Source organism: Oncorhynchus gorbuscha, linkage group LG22 (genome assembly GCF_021184085.1).
Source record: "Oncorhynchus gorbuscha isolate QuinsamMale2020 ecotype Even-year linkage group LG22, OgorEven_v1.0, whole genome shotgun sequence".
Taxonomy (NCBI): domain Eukaryota; kingdom Metazoa; phylum Chordata; class Actinopteri; order Salmoniformes; family Salmonidae; genus Oncorhynchus; species Oncorhynchus gorbuscha.
In genome coordinates this window covers 48,747,901-48,770,590 of record NC_060194.1, presented here as the reverse complement: position 1 = coordinate 48,770,590, position 22,690 = coordinate 48,747,901, and the positions used below count along the sequence as shown (strand labels likewise).

The 22,690-nt window shown below is 33.7% G+C and overlaps 1 protein-coding gene across 7 annotated transcripts in view; it reads right to left on the bottom strand.

Annotated features, from left to right (window-relative positions):
* Nucleotides 1-22,690, bottom strand: part of LOC124010170 (acetyl-coenzyme A synthetase, cytoplasmic-like) — a 95,299-nt gene that overhangs the window by 25,057 nt on the left and 47,552 nt on the right. For all 7 annotated transcript variants that reach the window (XR_006834374.1, XM_046322559.1, XM_046322556.1 and 4 more), the window contains exons 11-14: nucleotides 22,535-22,668; nucleotides 21,997-22,129; nucleotides 20,438-20,494; nucleotides 20,043-20,123 (exon numbers count right to left, since the gene is read on the bottom strand). Coding sequence is in view for 6 of the 7 variants with exons in the window: in XM_046322559.1 (XP_046178515.1) it covers nucleotides 20,043-20,123; nucleotides 20,438-20,494; nucleotides 21,997-22,129; nucleotides 22,535-22,668 (405 nt within the window). In the remaining variant the exon portion in view is untranslated. The remainder of the gene's footprint in view (nucleotides 1-20,042; nucleotides 20,124-20,437; nucleotides 20,495-21,996; nucleotides 22,130-22,534; nucleotides 22,669-22,690) is intronic.

The window sequence follows — 22,690 nt, the reverse complement described above, 5'->3', positions numbered from 1 at the left end:
TACTGACCAGATAGTATAGTGTTATATTACTGACCAGATAGTATAGTGTTATATTACTGACCAGATAGTATAGTGTTATATTACTGACCAGATAGTAGAGTGTTATATTACTGACCAGATATCATAGTGTTACTGACCAGATAGTATAGTGTTATATTACTGACCAGATAGTATAGTATTACTGACCAGATAGTATAGTGTTATATTACTGACCAGATAGTAGAGTGTTACTGACCAGATAGTATAGTGTTATAATACTGACCAGATAGTATAGTGTTATATTAATGACCAGATAGTATAGTGTTATATTACTGACCAGATAGTATAGTGTTACTGACCAGATAGTATAGTGTTACTGACCAGATAGTATAGTGTTATATTACTGACCAGATAGTATAGTGTTACTGGCCAGATAGTAGAGTGTTACTGACCAGATAGTATAGTGTTATAATACTGACCAGATAGTATAGTGTTATAATACTGACCAGATAGTATAGTGTTATAATACTGACCAGATAGTATAGTGTTATATTACTGACCAGATAGTATAGTGTTATATTACTGACCAGATAGTATAGTGTTATATTACTGACCAGATAGTATAGTGTTATATTACTGACCAGATAGTATAGTGTTATATTACTGACCAGATAGTATAGTGTTATATTACTGACCAGATAGTAGAGTGTTATATTACTGACCAGATAGTAGAGTGTTATAATACTGACCAGATAGTATAGTGTTACTGACCAGATAGTATAGTGTTACTGACCAGATAGTATAGTGTTATATTACTGACCAGATAGTATAGTGTTATAATACTGACCAGATAGTATAGTGTTACTGACCAGATAGTATAGTGTTAAATTACTGACCAGATAGTATATTGTTAAATTACTGACCAGATAGTATAGTGTTACTGACCAGATAGTAGAGTGTTATATTACTGACCAGATAGTATAGTGTTACTGACCAGATAGTAGAGTGTTATATTACTGACCAGATAGTATAGTGTTATATTACTGACCAGATAGTATAGTGTTATATTACTGACCAGATAGTATAGTGTTATATTACTGACCAGATAGTATAGTGTTATATTACTGACCAGATAGTATAGTGTTATATTACTGACCAGATAGTATAGTGTTATATTACTGACCAGATAGTATAGTGTTATATTACTGACCAGATAGTATAGTGTTATATTACTGACCAGATAGTATAGTGTTATATTACTGACCAGATAGTATAGTGTTATATTACTGACCAGATAGTATAGTGTTACTGACCAGATAGTATAGTGTTACTGACCAGATAGTATAGTGTTATATTACTGACCAGATAGTATAGTGTTATAATACTGACCAGATAGTATAGTGTTACTGACCAGATAGTATAGTGTTATATTACTGACCAGATAGTATAGTGTTATATTACTGACCAGATAGTATAGTGTTATATTACTGACCAGATAGTATAGTGTTATATTACTGACCAGATAGTATAGTGTTATAATACTGACCAGATAGTATAGTGTTATAATACTGACCAGATAGTATAGTGTTATAATACTGACCAGATAGTATAGTGTTATATTATTGACCAGATAGTATAGTGTTATATTACTGACCAGATAGTATAGTGTTATATTACTGACCAGATAGTAGAGTGTTATAATACTGACCAGATAGTATAGTGTTACTGACCAGATAGTATAGTGTTACTGACCAGATAGTATAGTGTTATAATACTGACCAGATAGTATAGTGTTATATTACTGACCAGATAGTATAGTGTTATATTACTGACCAGATAGTATAGTGTTATATTACTGACCAGATAGTATAGTGTTACTGACCAGATAGTATAGTGTTACTGACCAGATAGTATAGTGTTATATTACTGACCAGATAGTATAGTGTTATATTACTGACCAGATAGTATAGTGTTATATTACTGACCAGATAGTATAGTGTTATATTACTGACCAGATAGTATAGTGTTATATTACTGACCAGATAGTATAGTGTTACTGACCAGATAGTAGAGTGTTATATTACTGACCAGATAGTATAGTGTTATAATACTGACCAGATAGTATAGTGTTATATTACTGACCAGATAATATAGTGTTATATTACTGACCAGATAGTATAGTGTTATATTACTGACCAGATAGTATAGTGTTATATTACTGACCAGATAGTATAGTGTTATAATACTGACCAGATAGTATAGTGTTATAATACTGACCAGATAGTATAGTGTTATAATACTGACCAGATAGTATAGTGTTATAATACTGACCAGATAGTATAATGTTACTGACCAGATAGTATAGTGTTATAATACTGACCAGATAGTATAATGTTACTGACCAGATAGTATAATGTTACTGACCAGATAGTATAGTGTTATATTACTGACCAGATAGTATAGTGTTATATTACTGACCAGATAGTATAGTGTTATATTACTGACCAGATAGTATAGTGTTATATTACTGACCAGATAGTATAGTGTTATATTACTGACCAGATAGTATAGTGTTATATTACTGACCAGATAGTATAGTGTTATATTACTGACCAGATAGTATAGTGTTATATTACTGACCAGATAGTATAGTGTTATATTACTGACCAGATAGTATAGTGTTATATTACTGACCAGATAGTATAGTGTTATATTACTGACCAGAGAGTATAGTGTTATATTACTGACCAGATAGTATAGTGTTATATTACTGACCAGATAGTATATTGTTATATTACTGACCAGATAGTATAGTGTTATATTACTGACCAGATAGTATAGTGTTATATTACTGACCAGATAGTATAGTGTTATATTACTGACCAGATAGTATAGTGTTATATTACTGACCAGATAGTATAGTGTTATATTACTGACCAGATAGTATAATGTTACTGACCAGATAGTATAGTGTTATATTACTGACCAGATAGTATAGTGTTATAATACTGACCAGATAGTATAGTGTTATATTACTGACCAGATAGTATAGTGTTATATTACTGACCAGATAGTAGAGTGTTATATTACTGACCAGATAGTATAGTGTTATAATACTGACCAGATAGTATAGTGTTATATTACTGACCAGATAGTATAGTGTTATATTACTGACCAGATAGTATAGTGTTATAATACTGACCAGATAGTATAGTGTTACTGACCAGATAGTATATTGTTACTGACCAGATAGTATATTGTTACTGACCAGATAGTATAGTGTTACTGACCAGATAGTATAGTGTTATGTTACTGACCAGATAGTAGAGTGTTATGTTACTGACCAGATAGTATAGTGTTATATTACTGACCAGATAGTAGAGTGTTACTGACCAGATAGTATAGTGTTATATTACTGACCAGATAGTATAGTGTTATATTACTGACCAGATAGTATAGTGTTATTGACCAGATAGTAGAGTGTTATGTTACTGACCAGATAGTAGAGTGTTATATTACTGACCAGATAGTATAGCGTTACTGACCAGATAGTAGAGTGTTATATTACTGACCAGATAGTATAGTGTTATGTTACTGACCAGATAGTAGAGTGTTATATTACTGACCAGATAGTATAGTGTTACTGACCAGATAGTATAGTGTTACTGACCAGATAGTATAGTGTTATATTACCGACCAGATAGTATAGTGTTACTGACCAGATAGTATAGTGTTATATTACTGACCAGATAGTATAGTGTTATATTACTGACCAGATAGTATAGTGTTATATTACTGACCAGATAGTATAGTGTTATATTACTGACCAGATAGTATAGTGTTATATTACTGACCAGATAGTATAGTGTTATATTACTGACCAGATAGTATAGTGTTATATTACTGACCAGATAGTATAGTGTTATTGACCAGATAGTAGAGTGTTATGTTACTGACCAGATAGTAGAGTGTTATATTACTGACCAGATAGTAGAGTGTTATATTACTGACCAGATAGTATAGCGTTACTGACCAGATAGTAGAGTGTTATATTACTGACCAGATAGTATAGTGTTATGTTACTGACCAGATAGTAGAGTGTTATATTACTGACCAGATAGTATAGTGTTACTGACCAGATAGTATAGTGTTACTGACCAGATAGTATAGTGTTATATTACTGACCAGATAGTATAGTGTTACTGACCAGATAGTATAGTGTTATATTACTGACCAGATAGTATAGTGTTATATTACTGACCAGATAGTATAGTGTTATATTACTGACCAGATAGTATAGTGTTAGATTACTGACCAGATAGTATAGTGTTATATTACTGACCAGATAGTATAGTGTTATATTACTGACCAGATAGTATAGTGTTATATTACTGACCAGATAGTATAGTGTTACTGACCAGATAGTATAATGTTACTGACCAGATAGTATAGTGTTATAATACTGACCAGATAGTATAGTGTTATATTACTGACCAGATAGTATAGTGTTACTGACCAGATAGTATAGTGTTACTGACCAGATAGTATAGTGTTATATTACTGACCAGATAGTATAGTGTTATATTACTGACCAGATAGTATAGTGTTATATTACTGACCAGATAGTATAGTGTTATATTACTGACCAGATAGTATAGTGTTATATTACTGACCAGATAGTATAGTGTTATATTACTGACCAGATAGTAGAGTGTTATAATACTGACCAGATAGTATAGTGTTACTGACCAGATAGTATAGTGTTACTGACCAGATAGTATAGTGTTATATTAATGACCAGATAGTATAATGTTACTGACCAGATAGTATAGTGTTATATTACTGACCAGATAGTATAGTGTTATAATACTGACCAGATAGTAGAGTGTTACTGACCAGATAGTATAGTGTTATATTACTGACCAGATAGTATAGTGTTATATTACTGACCAGATAGTAGAGTGTTACTGACCAGATAGTATAGTGTTATATTACTGACCAGATAGTATAGTGTTATATTACTGACCAGATAGTATAGTGTTATATTACTGACCAGATAGTATAGTGTTATATTACTGACCAGATAGTAGAGTGTTATATTACTGACCAGATAGTAGAGTGTTATGTTACTGACCAGATATCATAGTGTTACTGACCAGATAGTATAGTGTTATATTACTGACCAGATAGTATAGTGTTATTGACCAGATAGTATAGTGTTACTGACCAGATAGTATAGTGTTATATTACTGACCAGATAGTATAGTGTTATATTACTGACCAGATAGTATAGTGTTATATTACTGACCAGATAGTAGAGTGTTATATTACTGACCAGATATCATAGTGTTACTGACCAGATAGTATAGTGTTATATTACTGACCAGATAGTATAGTGTTATTGACCAGATAGTATAGTATTACTGACCAGATAGTATAGTGTTATATTACTGACCAGATAGTAGAGTGTTACTGACCAGATAGTATAGTGTTATAATACTGACCAGATAGTATAGTGTTATATTACTGACCAGATAGTATAGTGTTACTGACCAGATAGTATAGTGTTACTGACCAGATAGTATAGTGTTATATTACTGACCAGATAGTATAGTGTTACTGGCCAGATAGTAGAGTGTTACTGACCAGATAGTATAGTGTTATATTACTGACCAGATAGTATAGTGTTATAATACTGACCAGATAGTATAGTGTTATATTACTGACCAGATAGTATAGTATTACTGACCAGATAGTATAGTGTTATATTACTGACCAGATAGTATAGTGTTATATTACTGACCAGATAGTATAGTGTTATATTACTGACCAGATAGTAGAGTGTTACTGACCAGATAGTATAGTGTTATAATACTGACCAGATAGTATAGTGTTATAATACTGACCAGATAGTATAGTGTTATATTACTGACCAGATAGTATAGTGTTATATTACTGACCAGATAGTATAGTGTTACTGACCAGATAGTATAGTGTTACTGACCAGATAGTATAGTGTTACTGACCAGATAGTATAGTGTTATATTACTGACCAGATAGTATAGTGTTACTGGCCAGATAGTAGAGTGTTACTGACCAGATAGTATAGTGTTATAATACTGACCAGATAGTATAGTGTTATAATACTGACCAGATAGTATAGTGTTATAATACTGACCAGATAGTATAGTGTTATATTACTGACCAGATAGTATAGTGTTATATTACTGACCAGATAGTATAGTGTTATATTACTGACCAGATAGTATAGTGTTATATTACTGACCAGATAGTATAGTGTTATATTACTGACCAGATAGTATAGTGTTATATTACTGACCAGATAGTAGAGTGTTACTGACCAGATAGTATAGTGTTACTGACCAGATAGTATAGTGTTATAATACTGACCAGATAGTATAGTGTTATAATACTGACCAGATAGTATAGTGTTACTGACCAGATAGTATAGTGTTATATTACTGACCAGATAGTAGAGTGTTACTGACCAGATAGTATAGTGTTACTGACCAGATAGTATAGTGTTATATTACTGACCAGATAGTATAGTGTTATATTACTGACCAGATAGTAGAGTGTTACTGACCAGATAGTATAGTGTTACTGACCAGATAGTATAGTGTTATAATACTGACCAGATAGTAGAGTGTTACTGACCAGATAGTATAGTGTTACTGACCAGATAGTATAGTGTTATATTACTGACCAGATAGTATAGTGTTATATTACTGACCAGATAGTATAGTGTTATATTACTGACCAGATAGTATAGTGTTATATTACTGACCAGATAGTAGAGTGTTATTGACCAGATAGTAGAGTGTTATGTTACTGACCAGATAGTAGAGTGTTATATTACTGACCAGATAGTATAGTGTTACTGACCAGATAGTATAGTGTTATATTACTGACCAGATAGTATAGTGTTACTGACCAGATAGTATAGTGTTACTGACCAGATAGTATAGTGTTATATTACTGACCAGATAGTATAGTGTTACTGGCCAGATAGTAGAGTGTTACTGACCAGATAGTATAGTGTTATAATACTGACCAGATAGTATAGTGTTATAATACTGACCAGATAGTATAGTGTTATAATACTGACCAGATAGTATAGTGTTATATTACTGACCAGATAGTATAGTGTTATGTTACTGACCAGATAGTAGAGTGTTATATTACTGACCAGATAGTATAGTGTTACTGACCAGATAGTATAGTGTTATATTACTGACCAGATAGTATAGTGTTACTGACCAGATAGTATAGTGTTACTGACCAGATAGTATAGTGTTATATTACTGACCAGATAGTATAGTGTTATATTACTGACCAGATAGTATAGTGTTATATTACTGACCAGATAGTATAGTGTTACTGACAAGATAGTATAGTGTTATATTACTGACCAGATAGTAGAGTGTTATATTACTGACCAGATAGTATAGTGTTACTGACCAGATAGTATAGTGTTATATTACTGACCAGATAGTATAGTGTTACTGACCAGATAGTATAGTGTTACTGACCAGATAGTATAGTGTTATATTACTGACCAGATAGTATAGTGTTATATTACTGACCAGATAGTATAGTGTTATATTACTGACCAGATAGTATAGTGTTATATTACTGACCAGATAGTATAGTGTTACTGACAAGATAGTATAGTGTTATATTACTGACCAGATAGTATAGTGTTACTGACCAGATAGTATAGTGTTACTGACCAGATAGTATAGTGTTACTGACCAGATAGTATAGTGTTATATTACTGACCAGATAGTATAGTGTTATATTACTGACCAGATAGTATAGTGTTATATTACTGACCAGATAGTATAGTGTTATATTACTGACCAGATAGTATAGTGTTATATTACTGACCAGATAGTATAGTGTTATATTACTGACCAGATAGTATAGTGTTATATTACTGACCAGATAGTATAGTGTTATAATACTGACCAGATAGTATAGTGTTACTGACCAGATAGTATAATGTTACTGACCAGATAGTATAGTGTTATAATACTGACCAGATAGTATAGTGTTATATTACTGACCAGATAGTATAGTGTTACTGACCAGATAGTATAGTGTTATATTACTGACCAGATAGTATAGTGTTATATTACTGACCAGATAGTATAGTGTTATATTACTGACCAGATAGTATAGTGTTATATTACTGACCAGATAGTATAGTGTTATATTACTGACCAGATAGTATAGTGTTATATTACTGACCAGATAGTATAGTGTTATATTACTGACCAGATAGTATAGTGTTATATTACTGACCAGATAGTATAGTGTTATATTACTGACCAGATAGTAGAGTGTTACTGACCAGATAGTATAGTGTTACTGACCAGATAGTATAGTGTTACTGACCAGATAGTATAGTGTTACTGACCAGATAGTATAGTGTTACTGACCAGATAGTATAGTGTTATATTAATGACCAGATAGTATAATGTTACTGACCAGATAGTATAGTGTTATATTAATGACCAGATAGTATAATGTTACTGACCAGATAGTATAGTGTTATATTACTGACCAGATAGTATAGTGTTATAATACTGACCAGATAGTATAGTGTTACTGACCAGATAGTATAGTGTTATATTACTGACCAGATAGTAGAGTGTTACTGACCAGATAGTATAGTGTTACTGACCAGATAGTATAGTGTTATAATACTGACCAGATAATAGAGTGTTACTGACCAGATAGTATAGTGTTACTGACCAGATAGTATAGTGTTATATTACTGACCAGATAGTATAGTGTTATATTACTGACCAGATAGTGTGTTACTGACCAGATAGTATAGTGTTATATTACTGACCAGATAGTATAGTGTTATATTACTGACCAGATAGTATAGTGTTATATTACTGACCAGATAGTATAGTGTTATATTACTGACCAGATAGTAGAGTGTTATATTACTGACCAGATATCATAGTGTTACTGACCAGATAGTATAGTGTTATATTACTGACCAGATAGTATAGTGTTATTGACCAGATAGTATAGTGTTATATTACTGACCAGATAGTATAGTATTACTGACCAGATAGTATAGTGTTATATTACTGACCAGATAGTAGAGTGTTACTGACCAGATAGTATAGTGTTATAATACTGACCAGATAGTATAGTGTTATATTACTGACCAGATAGTATAGTGTTACTGACCAGATAGTATAGTGTTACTGACCAGATAGTATAGTGTTATATTACTGACCAGATAGTATAGTGTTACTGGCCAGATAGTAGAGTGTTACTGACCAGATAGTATAGTGTTATATTACTGACCAGATAGTATAGTGTTATAATACTGACCAGATAGTATAGTGTTATATTACTGACCAGATAGTATAGTATTACTGACCAGATAGTATAGTGTTATATTACTGACCAGATAGTAGAGTGTTACTGACCAGATAGTATAGTGTTATAATACTGACCAGATAGTATAGTGTTATATTAATGACCAGATAGTATAGTGTTATATTACTGACCAGATAGTATAGTGTTACTGACCAGATAGTATAGTGTTACTGACCAGATAGTATAGTGTTATATTACTGACCAGATAGTATAGTGTTACTGGCCAGATAGTAGAGTGTTACTGACCAGATAGTATAGTGTTATAATACTGACCAGATAGTATAGTGTTATAATACTGACCAGATAGTATAGTGTTATAATACTGACCAGATAGTATAGTGTTATATTACTGACCAGATAGTATAGTGTTATATTACTGACCAGATAGTATAGTGTTATATTACTGACCAGATAGTATAGTGTTATATTACTGACCAGATAGTATAGTGTTATATTACTGACCAGATAGTATAGTGTTATATTACTGACCAGATAGTATAGTGTTATATTACTGACCAGATAGTAGAGTGTTATATTACTGACCAGATAGTAGAGTGTTATATTACTGACCAGATAGTATAGTGTTATATTACTGACCAGATAGTAGAGTGTTATATTACTGACCAGATAGTAGAGTGTTATAATACTGACCAGATAGTATAGTGTTACTGACCAGATAGGATAGTGTTATATTACTGACCAGATAGTATAGTGTTATAATACTGACCAGATAGTATAGTGTTATAATACTGACCAGATAGTATAGTGTTACTGACCAGATAGTATAGTGTTAAATTACTGACCAGATAGTAGAGTGTTACTGACCAGATAGTATAGTGTTACTGACCAGATAGTATAGTGTTATATTACTGACCAGATAGTAGAGTGTTATATTACTGACCAGATAGTAGAGTGTTACTGACCAGATAGTATAGTGTTACTGACCAGATAGTATAGTGTTATAATACTGACCAGATAGTAGAGTGTTATAATACTGACCAGATAGTAGAGTGTTACTGACCAGATAGTATAGTGTTACTGACCAGATAGTATAGTGTTATATTACTGACCAGATAGTATAGTGTTATATTACTGACCAGATAGTATAGTGTTATATTACTGACCAGATAGTATAGTGTTATATTACTGACCAGATAGTATAGTGTTATATTACTGACCAGATAGTAGAGTGTTACTGACCAGATAGTATAGTGTTATATTACTGACCAGATAGTATAGTGTTATATTACTGACCAGATAGTATAGTGTTATAATACTGACCAGATAGTATAGTGTTATAATACTGACCAGATAGTATAGTGTTACTGACCAGATAGTATAGTGTTACTGACCAGATAGTATAGTGTTATAATACTGACCAGATAGTATAGTGTTATAATACTGACCAGATAGTATAGTGTTATAATACTGACCAGATAGTATAGTGTTACTGACCAGCTAGTATAGTGTTATAATACTGACCAGATAGTATAGTGTTACTGACCAGATAGTATAGTGTTATAATACTGACCAGATAGTATAGTATTACTGACCAGATAGTATAGTGTTACTGACCAGATAGTAGAGTATTACTGACCAGATAGTATAGTGTTATAATACTGACCAGATAGTATAGTGTTATATTACTGACCAGATAGTATAGTGTTATATTACTGACCAGATAGTATAGTGTTATATTACTGACCAGATAGTATAGTGTTATATTACTGACCAGATAGTATAGTGTTACTGACCAGATAGTATAGTGTTATATTACTGACCAGATAGTAGAGTGTTATATTACTGACCAGATAGTAGAGTGTTACTGACCAGATAGTATAGTGTTACTGACCAGATAGTATAGTGTTATAATACTGACCAGATAGTAGAGTGTTATAATACTGACCAGATAGTAGAGTGTTACTGACCAGATAGTATAGTGTTACTGACCAGATAGTATAGTGTTATATTACTGACCAGATAGTATAGTGTTATATTACTGACCAGATAGTATAGTGTTATATTACTGACCAGATAGTATAGTGTTATATTACTGACCAGATAGTAGAGTGTTACTGACCAGATAGTATAGTGTTATATTACTGACCAGATAGTATAGTGTTATATTACTGACCAGATAGTATAGTGTTATAATACTGACCAGATAGTATAGTGTTATAATACTGACCAGATAGTATAGTGTTACTGACCAGATAGTATAGTGTTACTGACCAGATAGTATAGTGTTATAATACTGACCAGATAGTATAGTGTTATAATACTGACCAGATAGTATAGTGTTATAATACTGACCAGATAGTATAGTGTTACTGACCAGCTAGTATAGTGTTATAATACTGACCAGATAGTATAGTGTTACTGACCAGATAGTATAGTGTTATAATACTGACCAGATAGTATAGTATTACTGACCAGATAGTATAGTGTTACTGACCAGATAGTAGAGTATTACTGACCAGATAGTATAGTGTTATAATACTGACCAGATAGTATAGTGTTATATTACTGACCAGATAGTATAGTGTTATATTACTGACCAGATAGTATAGTGTTATATTACTGACCAGATAGTATAGTGTTATATTACTGACCAGATAGTATAGTGTTATATTACTGACCAGATAGTATAGTGTTATATTACTGACCAGATAGTATAGTGTTATATTACTGACCAGATAGTATAGTGTTATATTACTGACCAGATAGTATAGTGTTATATTACTGACCAGATAGTATAGTGTTATATTACTGACCAGATAGTATAGTGTTACTGACCAGATAGTAGAGTGTTATATTACTGACCAGATAGTAGAGTGTTATATTACTGACCAGATAGTAGAGTGTTACTGACCAGATAGTATAGTGTTATAATACTGACCAGATAGTATAGTGTTATATTACTGACCAGATAGTATAGTGTTATATTACTGACCAGATAGTATAGTGTTATATTACTGACCAGATAGTAGAGTGTTACTGACCAGATAGTATAGTGTTACTGACCAGATAGTATAGTGTTACTGACCAGATAGTATAGTGTTATAATACTGACCAGATAGTATAGTGTTACTGACCAGATAGTATAGTGTTATATTACTGACCAGATAGTATAGTGTTATATTACTGACCAGATAGTATAGTGTTATAATACTGACCAGATAGTATAGTGTTACTGACCAGATAGTATAGTGTTATAATACTGACCAGATAGTATAGTGTTATAATACTGACCAGATAGTATAGTGTTACAATACTGACCAGATAGTATAGTGTTATATTACTGACCAGATAGTATAGTGTTATATTACTGACCAGATAGTATAGTGTTATAATACTGACCAGATAGTATAGTGTTATAATACTGACCAGATAGTATAGTGTTATATTACTGACCAGATAGTATAGTGTTATATTACTGACCAGATAGTATAGTGTTATATTACTGACCAGATAGTATAGTGTTATATTACTGACCAGATAGTATAGTGTTATATTACTGACCAGATAGTATAGTGTTACTGACCAGATAGTATAGTGTTATAATACTGACCAGATAGTATAGTATTACTGACCAGATAGTATAGTGTTACTGACCAGATAGTAGAGTATTACTGACCAGATAGTATAGTGTTATAATACTGACCAGATAGTATAGTGTTATATTACTGACCAGATAGTATAGTGTTATAATACTGACCAGATAGTATAGTGTTATAATACTGACCAGATAGTAGAGTGTTACTGACCAGATAGTATAGTGTTATATTACTGACCAGATAGTATAGTGTTATATTACTGACCAGATAGTAGAGTGTTATATTACTGACCAGATAGTAGAGTGTTATATTACTGACCAGATAGTATAGTGTTATATTACTGACCAGATAGTATAGTGTTACTGACCAGATAGTATAGTGTTACTGACCAGATAGTATAGTGTTACTGACCAGATAGTATAGTGTTACTGACCAGATAGTAGAGTGTTACTGACCAGATAGTAGAGTGTTACTGACCAGATAGTAGAGTGTTACTGACCAGATAGTATAGTGTTACTGACCAGATAGTATAGTGTTACTGACCAGATAGTATAGTGTTACTGACCAGATAGTAGAGTGTTACTGACCAGATAGTATAGTGTTACTGACCAGATAGTATAGTGTTACTGACCAGATAGTATAGTGTTACTGACCAGATAGTATAGTGTTATAATACTGACCAGATAGTATAGTGTTATATTACTGACCAGATAGTATAGTGTTATATTACTGACCAGATAGTATAGTGTTATAATACTGACCAGATAGTATAGTGTTATATTACTGACCAGATAGTATAGTGTTATATTACTGACCAGATAGTATAGTGTTATATTACTGACCAGATAGTATAGTGTTATAATACTGACCAGATAGTATAGTGTTATATTACTGACCAGATAGTATAGTGTTATATTACTGACCAGATAGTATAGTGTTACTGACCAGATAGTAGAGTGTTATATTACTGACCAGATAGTATAGTGTTATATTACTGACCAGATAGTATAGTGTTATAATACTGACCAGATAGTATAGTGTTATATTACTGACCAGATAGTATAGTGTTATATTACTGACCAGATAGTATAGTGTTATAATACTGACCAGATAGTATAGTGTTATATTACTGACCAGATAGTATAGTGTTATATTACTGACCAGATAGTATAGTGTTATATTACTGACCAGATAGTATAGTGTTATAATACTGACCAGATAGTATAGTGTTACTGACCAGATAGTATAGTGTTATAATACTGACCAGATAGTATAGTGTTATAATACTGACCAGATAGTAGAGTGTTATAATACTGACCAGATAGTAGAGTGTTACTGACCAGATAGTATAGTGTTATATTACTGACCAGATAGTAGAGTGTTACTGACCAGATAGTATAGTGTTATATTACTGACCAGATAGTAGAGTGTTATATTACTGACCAGATAGTATAGTGTTATATTACTGACCAGATAGTATAGTGTTACTGACCAGATAGTATAGTGTTACTGACCAGATAGTATAGTGTTACTGACCAGATAGTATAGTGTTACTGACCAGATAGTATAGTGTTACTGACCAGATAGTAGAGTGTTACTGACCAGATAGTATAGTGTTACTGACCAGATAGTAGAGTGTTACTGACCAGATAGTAGAGTGTTACTGACCAGATAGTAGAGTGTTACTGACCAGATAGTATAGTGTTACTGACCAGATAGTATAGTGTTACTGACCAGATAGTATAGTGTTATATTACTGACCAGATAGTATAGTGTTATATTACTGACCAGATAGTAGAGTGTTATATTACTGACCAGATAGTATAGTGTTATATTACTGACCAGATAGTATAGTGTTATAATACTGACCAGATAGTATAGTGTTATATTACTGACCAGATAGTATAGTGTTATATTACTGACCAGATAGTATAGTGTTATATTACTGACCAGATAGTATAGTGTTATATTACTGACCAGATAGTATAGTGTTATAATACTGACCAGATAGTAGAGTGTTATATTACTGACCAGATAGTATAGTGTTATAATACTGACCAGATAGTAGAGTGTTATATTACTGACCAGATAGTATAGTGTTACTGACCAGATAGTAGAGTGTTATATTACTGACCAGATAGTAGAGTGTTATATTACTGACCAGATAGTATAGTGTTACTGACCAGATAGTATAGTGTTATATTACTGACCAGATAGTATAGTGTTACTGACCAGATAGTATAGTGTTATATTACTGACCAGATAGTAGAGTGTTATATTACTGACCAGATAGTAGAGTGTTACTGACCAGATAGTAGAGTGTTATATTACTGACCAGATAGTAGAGTGTTATATTACTGACCAGATAGTATAGTGTTACTGACCAGATAGTAGAGTGTTATATTACTGACCAGATAGTAGAGTGTTATATTACTGACCAGATAGTATAGTGTTACTGACCAGATAGTAGAGTGTTATATTACTGACCAGATAGTAGAGTGTTATATTACTGACCAGATAGTATAGTGTTACTGACCAGATAGTATAGTATTACTGACCAGATAGTATAGTGTTATAATACTGACCAGATAGTATAGTGTTATAATACTGACCAGATAGTATAGTGTTATACTACTGACCAGATAGTATAGTGTTACTGACCAGATAGTAGAGTGTTATATTACTGACCAGATAGTATAGTGTTATAATACTGACCAGATAGTAGAGTGTTACTGACCAGATAGTATAGTGTTATATTACTGACCAGATAGTATAGTGTTACTGACCAGATAGTAGAGTGTTCTATTACTGACCAGATAGTATAGTGTTATAATACTGACCAGATAGTAGAGTGTTACTGACCAGATAGTATAGTGTTATATTACTGACCAGATAGTATAGTGTTACTGACCAGATAGTAGAGTGTTATATTACTGACCAGATAGTATAGTGTTATATTACTGACCAGATAGTAGAGTGTTATATTACTGACCAGATAGTATAGTGTTATATTACTGACCAGATAGTATAGTGTTATATTACTGACCAGATAGTATAGTGTTATATTACTGACCAGATAGTATAGTGTTATAATACTGACCAGATAGTATAGTGTTATATTACTGACCAGATAGTATAGTGTTATATTACTGACCAGATAGTATAGTGTTACTGACCAGATAGTAGAGTGTTATATTACTGACCAGATAGTATAGTGTTATATTACTGACCAGATAGTATAGTGTTATAATACTGACCAGATAGTATAGTGTTATATTACTGACCAGATAGTATAGTGTTATATTACTGACCAGATAGTATAGTGTTATAATACTGACCAGATAGTATAGTGTTATATTACTGACCAGATAGTATAGTGTTATATTACTGACCAGATAGTATAGTGTTATATTACTGACCAGATAGTATAGTGTTATAATACTGACCAGATAGTATAGTGTTACTGACCAGATAGTATAGTGTTATATTACTGACCAGATAGTATAGTGTTATAATACTGACCAGATAGTATAGTGTTATAATACTGACCAGATAGTAGAGTGTTACTGACCAGATAGTATAGTGTTATATTACTGACCAGATAGTAGAGTGTTACTGACCAGATAGTATAGTGTTATATTACTGACCAGATAGTAGAGTGTTATATTACTGACCAGATAGTATAGTGTTATATTACTGACCAGATAGTATAGTGTTACTGACCAGATAGTATAGTGTTACTGACCAGATAGTATAGTGTTACTGACCAGATAGTATAGTGTTACTGACCAGATAGTATAGTGTTACTGACCAGATAGTAGAGTGTTACTGACCAGATAGTAGAGTGTTACTGACCAGATAGTAGAGTGTTACTGACCAGATAGTATAGTGTTACTGACCAGATAGTATAGTGTTACTGACCAGATAGTAGAGTGTTACTGACCAGATAGTATAGTGTTACTGACCAGATAGTATAGTGTTACTGACCAGATAGTATAGTGTTACTGACCAGATAGTATAGTGTTATATTACTGACCAGATAGTATAGTGTTATATTACTGACCAGATAGTATAGTGTTATATTACTGACCAGATAGTAGAGTGTTATATTACTGACCAGATAGTATAGTGTTATAATACTGACCAGATAGTATAGTGTTATATTACTGACCAGATAGTATAGTGTTATATTACTGACCAGATAGTATAGTGTTATATTACTGACCAGATAGTATAGTGTTATATTACTGACCAGATAGTATAGTGTTATAATACTGACCAGATAGTAGAGTGTTATATTACTGACCAGATAGTATAGTGTTATAATACTGACCAGATAGTAGAGTGTTATATTACTGACCAGATAGTATAGTGTTACTGACCAGATAGTAGAGTGTTATATTACTGACCAGATAGTAGAGTGTTATATTACTGACCAGATAGTATAGTGTTACTGACCAGATAGTATAGTGTTATATTACTGACCAGATAGTAGAGTGTTACTGACCAGATAGTAGAGTGTTATATTACTGACCAGATAGTAGAGTGTTATATTACTGACCAGATAGTAGTGTTACTGACCAGATAGTAGAGTGTTATATTACTGACCAGATAGTAGAGTGTTATATTACTGACCAGATAGTATAGTGTTATATTACTGACCAGATAGTAGAGTGTTACTGACCAGATAGTAGAGTGTTATATTACTGACCAGATAGTAGAGTGTTATATTACTGACCAGATAGTATAGTGTTATAATACTGACCAGATAGTATAGTGTTATATTACTGACCAGATAGTATAGTGTTATATTACTGACCAGATAGTATAGTGTTATATTACTGACCAGATAGTATAGTGTTATATTACTGACCAGATAGTATAGTGTTATATTACTGACCAGATAGTATAGTGTTATAATACTGACCAGATAGTAGAGTGTTACTGACCAGATAGTAGAGTGTTCTATTACTGACCAGATAGTATAGTGTTATAATACTGACCAGATAGTAGAGTGTTACTGACCAGATAGTATAGTGTTATATTACTGACCAGATAGTATAGTGTTACTGACCAGATAGTAGAGTGTTATATTACTGACCAGATAGTATAGTGTTATATTACTGACCAGATAGTAGAGTGTTATAATACTGACCAGATAGTATAGTGTTACTGACCAGATAGTATAGTGTTATATTACTGACCAGATAGTATAGTGTTATATTACTGACCAGATAGTAGAGTGTTACTGACCAGATAGTAGAGTGTTCTATTACTGACCAGATAGTATAGTGTTATATTACTGACCAGATAGTATAGTGTTATATTACTGACCAGATAGTATAGTGTTACTGACCAGATAGTATAGTGTTATGTTACTGACCAGATAGTATAGTGTTACTGACCAGATAGTATAGTGTTACTGACCAGATAGTATAGTGTTACTGACCAGATAGTAGAGTGTTACTGACCAGATAGTAGAGTGTTACTGACCAGATAGTATAGTGTTACTGACCAGATAGTATAGTGTTACTGACCAGATAGTAGAGTGTTACTGACCAGATAGTATAGTGTTACTGACCAGATAGTATAGTGTTACTGACCAGATAGTATAGTGTTACTGACCAGATAGTATAGTGTTATATTACTGACCAGATAGTATAGTGTTATATTACTGACCAGATAGTATAGTGTTATATTACTGACCAGATAGTAGAGTGTTATATTACTGACCAGATAGTATAGTGTTATAATACTGACCAGATAGTATAGTGTTATATTACTGACCAGATAGTATAGTGTTATATTACTGACCAGATAGTATAGTGTTATATTACTGACCAGATAGTATAGTGTTATATTACTGACCAGATAGTATAGTGTTATAATACTGACCAGATAGTAGAGTGTTATATTACTGACCAGATAGTATAGTGTTATAATACTGACCAGATAGTAGAGTGTTATATTACTGACCAGATAGTATAGTGTTACTGACCAGATAGTAGAGTGTTATATTACTGACCAGATAGTAGAGTGTTATATTACTGACCAGATAGTATAGTGTTACTGACCAGATAGTATAGTGTTATATTACTGACCAGATAGTAGAGTGTTACTGACCAGATAGTAGAGTGTTATATTACTGACCAGATAGTAGAGTGTTATATTACTGACCAGATAGTAGAGTGTTACTGACCAGATAGTAGAGTGTTATATTACTGACCAGATAGTAGAGTGTTATATTACTGACCAGATAGTATAGTGTTATATTACTGACCAGATAGTATAGTGTTATAATACTGACCAGATAGTATAGTGTTATATTACTGACCAGATAGTATAGTGTTATATTACTGACCAGATAGTATAGTGTTATATTACTGACCAGATAGTATAGTGTTATATTACTGACCAGATAGTATAGTGTTATATTACTGACCAGATAGTATAGTGTTATAATACTGACCAGATAGTATAGTGTTACTGACCAGATAGTAGAGTGTTCTATTACTGACCAGATAGTATAGTGTTATAATACTGACCAGATAGTAGAGTGTTACTGACCAGATAGTATAGTGTTATATTACTGACCAGATAGTATAGTGTTACTGACCAGATAGTAGAGTGTTATATTACTGACCAGATAGTATAGTGTTATATTACTGACCAGATAGTAGAGTGTTATATTACTGACCAGATAGTATAGTGTTATATTACTGACCAGATAGTATAGTGTTATATTACTGACCAGATAGTATAGTGTTATATTACTGACCAGATAGTAGAGTGTTATAATACTGACCAGATAGTATAGTGTTACTGACCAGATAGTATAGTGTTATATTACTGACCAGATAGTATAGTGTTATATTACTGACCAGATAGTAGAGTGTTACTGACCAGATAGTAGAGTGTTCTATTACTGACCAGATAGTATAGTGTTATATTACTGACCAGATAGTATAGTGTTATATTACTGACCAGATAGTATAGTGTTACTGACCAGATAGTATAGTGTTATGTTACTGACCAGATAGTATAGTGTTACTGACCAGATAGTATAGTGTTACTGACCAGATAGCCCTCTGCCTCTCCCTCCAGTTCCTCTCCATGCTCGTTCAGTATGGTGGGCTCCACGCCAAAGAAAGGAAACGTCTGCAACATCAGACCGATTCAAATCAATGGGATTCAAGGTTGATTCAATGCTTTTATCCAGGGGAAGGAAACCCTGTTCCTGGATTACCACGGACACCTCATGGTTACATTTTATTTAACCCGACCTGAAAAACCAGGTGTGTTCAATTTAGACGATCACTGATCAATCATCTCAGGTGGTCAGGTAGTCAGGTGGTCAGGTGTGATGGCCTCGTTGGAACCTGCAGCTCTCCATGAACTAGGTTGCCCTACCCCTACCCCTGCTATAAACACGGTGTACACGGTGTATATATATATATATGATGGTAACTTACAGCTGATCCAGGTTTCAGAGGTGTAGCGGCAGGTAAAGGAGTTAAAACATGGCCACCCTGCGCAAGAACACACACACACACACAATGAACAACAATCTAAACGCGACACGCTGAAATAAAAGATCACAGAAATGTTTCATTTGTACAAAAAAAAAGCTTTTTTTTCTCCTCTCAAATGTTTTGCACAAAATGTGTTTATACATCCCTGTTTAGTGAGCATTTCTCCTTTGCCAAGATAATCCATCCACCTGACATGTGTGGTATATCAAGAATCTGATTAAAATAGCATGATCATGCCATAGGTGCACCTTGTGCTGAGGACAATAAAAGACCACTCTAAAATGTGCCGTTTTGTCTCACAACACAATGCCACTGATGTCTCAAGTTGAGGGATAGTGCAATTTTAAAAAAATTTTTTATTTTTTATTTTACCTTTATTTAACCAGGCAAGTCAGTTAAGAACACATTCTTATTTTCAATGACGGCCTGGCATGCTGACTGTAGGAATGTCCAACTGAGTTGTTGCCAGAGAATGTAATGTTAATTTCTCTACCATAAGCCGCCTCCAACTTCATTTTAGAGAATTTGGGAGGACGTCCAACCGGCCTCACAACCGCAGGCCACGTGAATATGGCGTCGTGTGGGCGAGCGGTTTGCTGATGTCAACGTTGTGAACAGAGTGCCCCTATGGATTATTGGTATGGGCAGGCATAAGCTACGGACAACTAACACAATTGCATTTTATCGATGGCAATTTGAATGCACATAGATACTGTAACAAGATCCTGAGGCCCATTGTTGTGCCCTTCACCCACTACCATCACGGCCCCATGTCGCAAGGATCTGGACACAATTCCTGGAAGCTGAAAATGTCCCAGTTCTTCCATGGCCTGTATACTCACCAGACATGTCACCCATTGAGCATGTTTGGGATGCTCTGGATCGACGTGTATGACAGCGTGTTCCAGTTCCCGCCAATATCCAACAAATTCGCACAGCCATTGAAGAGGAGTGGGACAACATTCCACAGGCCACAATCAACAGCCTGATCAACTCTATGTGAAGGAGATGTGTCACGTTGCATGAGGCAAATGGTGGTCACACCAGATACTGACTGGTTTTCTGATCCACACCAGATACTGACTGGTTTTCTGATCCACACCAGATACTGACTGGTTTTCTGATCCACACCAGATACTGACTGGTTTTCTGATCCACACCAGATACTGACTGGTTTTCTGATCCACACCAGATCCTGACTGGTTCTGATCCATGCTCCTACCTTTTTAAGGTATCTGTGACCAACAGAGTATTCTCAGTCATGTCAAATCCTTATCATTATGAACTGTAGCTCAGTGAAATCTTCATTTTTATTGCTCAGTATATTGTTCAAATGTATTAAAATCTTTATTTTAACTGTATTTTCTCGTTTTCTTAGTTTCAGTCAAATAGATGTAATGGAAAACAATTAAACGATTTAAAATTTTAAAAAGGACGATTTCAAAACAGACATTCTGGACTGGCACCAGTTGGGACATTGCTCACTCAGCGTCTCTCACCGTCTCGGTCTGCCAAAAGGTGTCAACCACAGGGCATCTCTTCTGACCAATCACCTCGTGGTACCAATGCCACGCCTCCGGGTTGATGGGCTCACCTACAGTACCCAGAATCCTCAGCGATGACAGGTCGTACCTGCAGGGAGTGGCAGGTTTAGGGTGAATAAGTGAAGAAAATGCAGAGTCTGGTCTGGTTCAACTGAGTGTTGGTTCTCTTTTCGTCCAATAGATGGCGCTAGTGGACAGAAGGACACTTATTATAGCCAAAGTGCTGTAGCTCAGATCAGTGTACGACGCAAAGATGAAAGGCCGGGATTCAATCTGATCAGCTGTAGATCCAGCGGTAATAGTTTGCTTGACATTTAAAAGGTCATTTCCTACGGAGCTGACATCATGTATGAGGTCTCTGGCAAACCCCGGGAACATTACCGTACAAAGATGCAGAGCAACAGAAAAACACACAAAAAAAGGACAGATTGGATTGAATCCTGGCCTTACACTGAGAAAACACTCTGTGTGTGTGTGTGTGTGTGTGTCTTACTTCTGTACTGGATCTAATCCGTACTTCATCAGGAGGCGTATGGCTGTGGGAGCTGTGTAGAACTTGGTCACTCTGTACTTCTCAATCACCTCCCAGAAACGCCCAACGTGAGGGTGGACTGGAATACCCTCAAACTGGAGAACACACACACACACA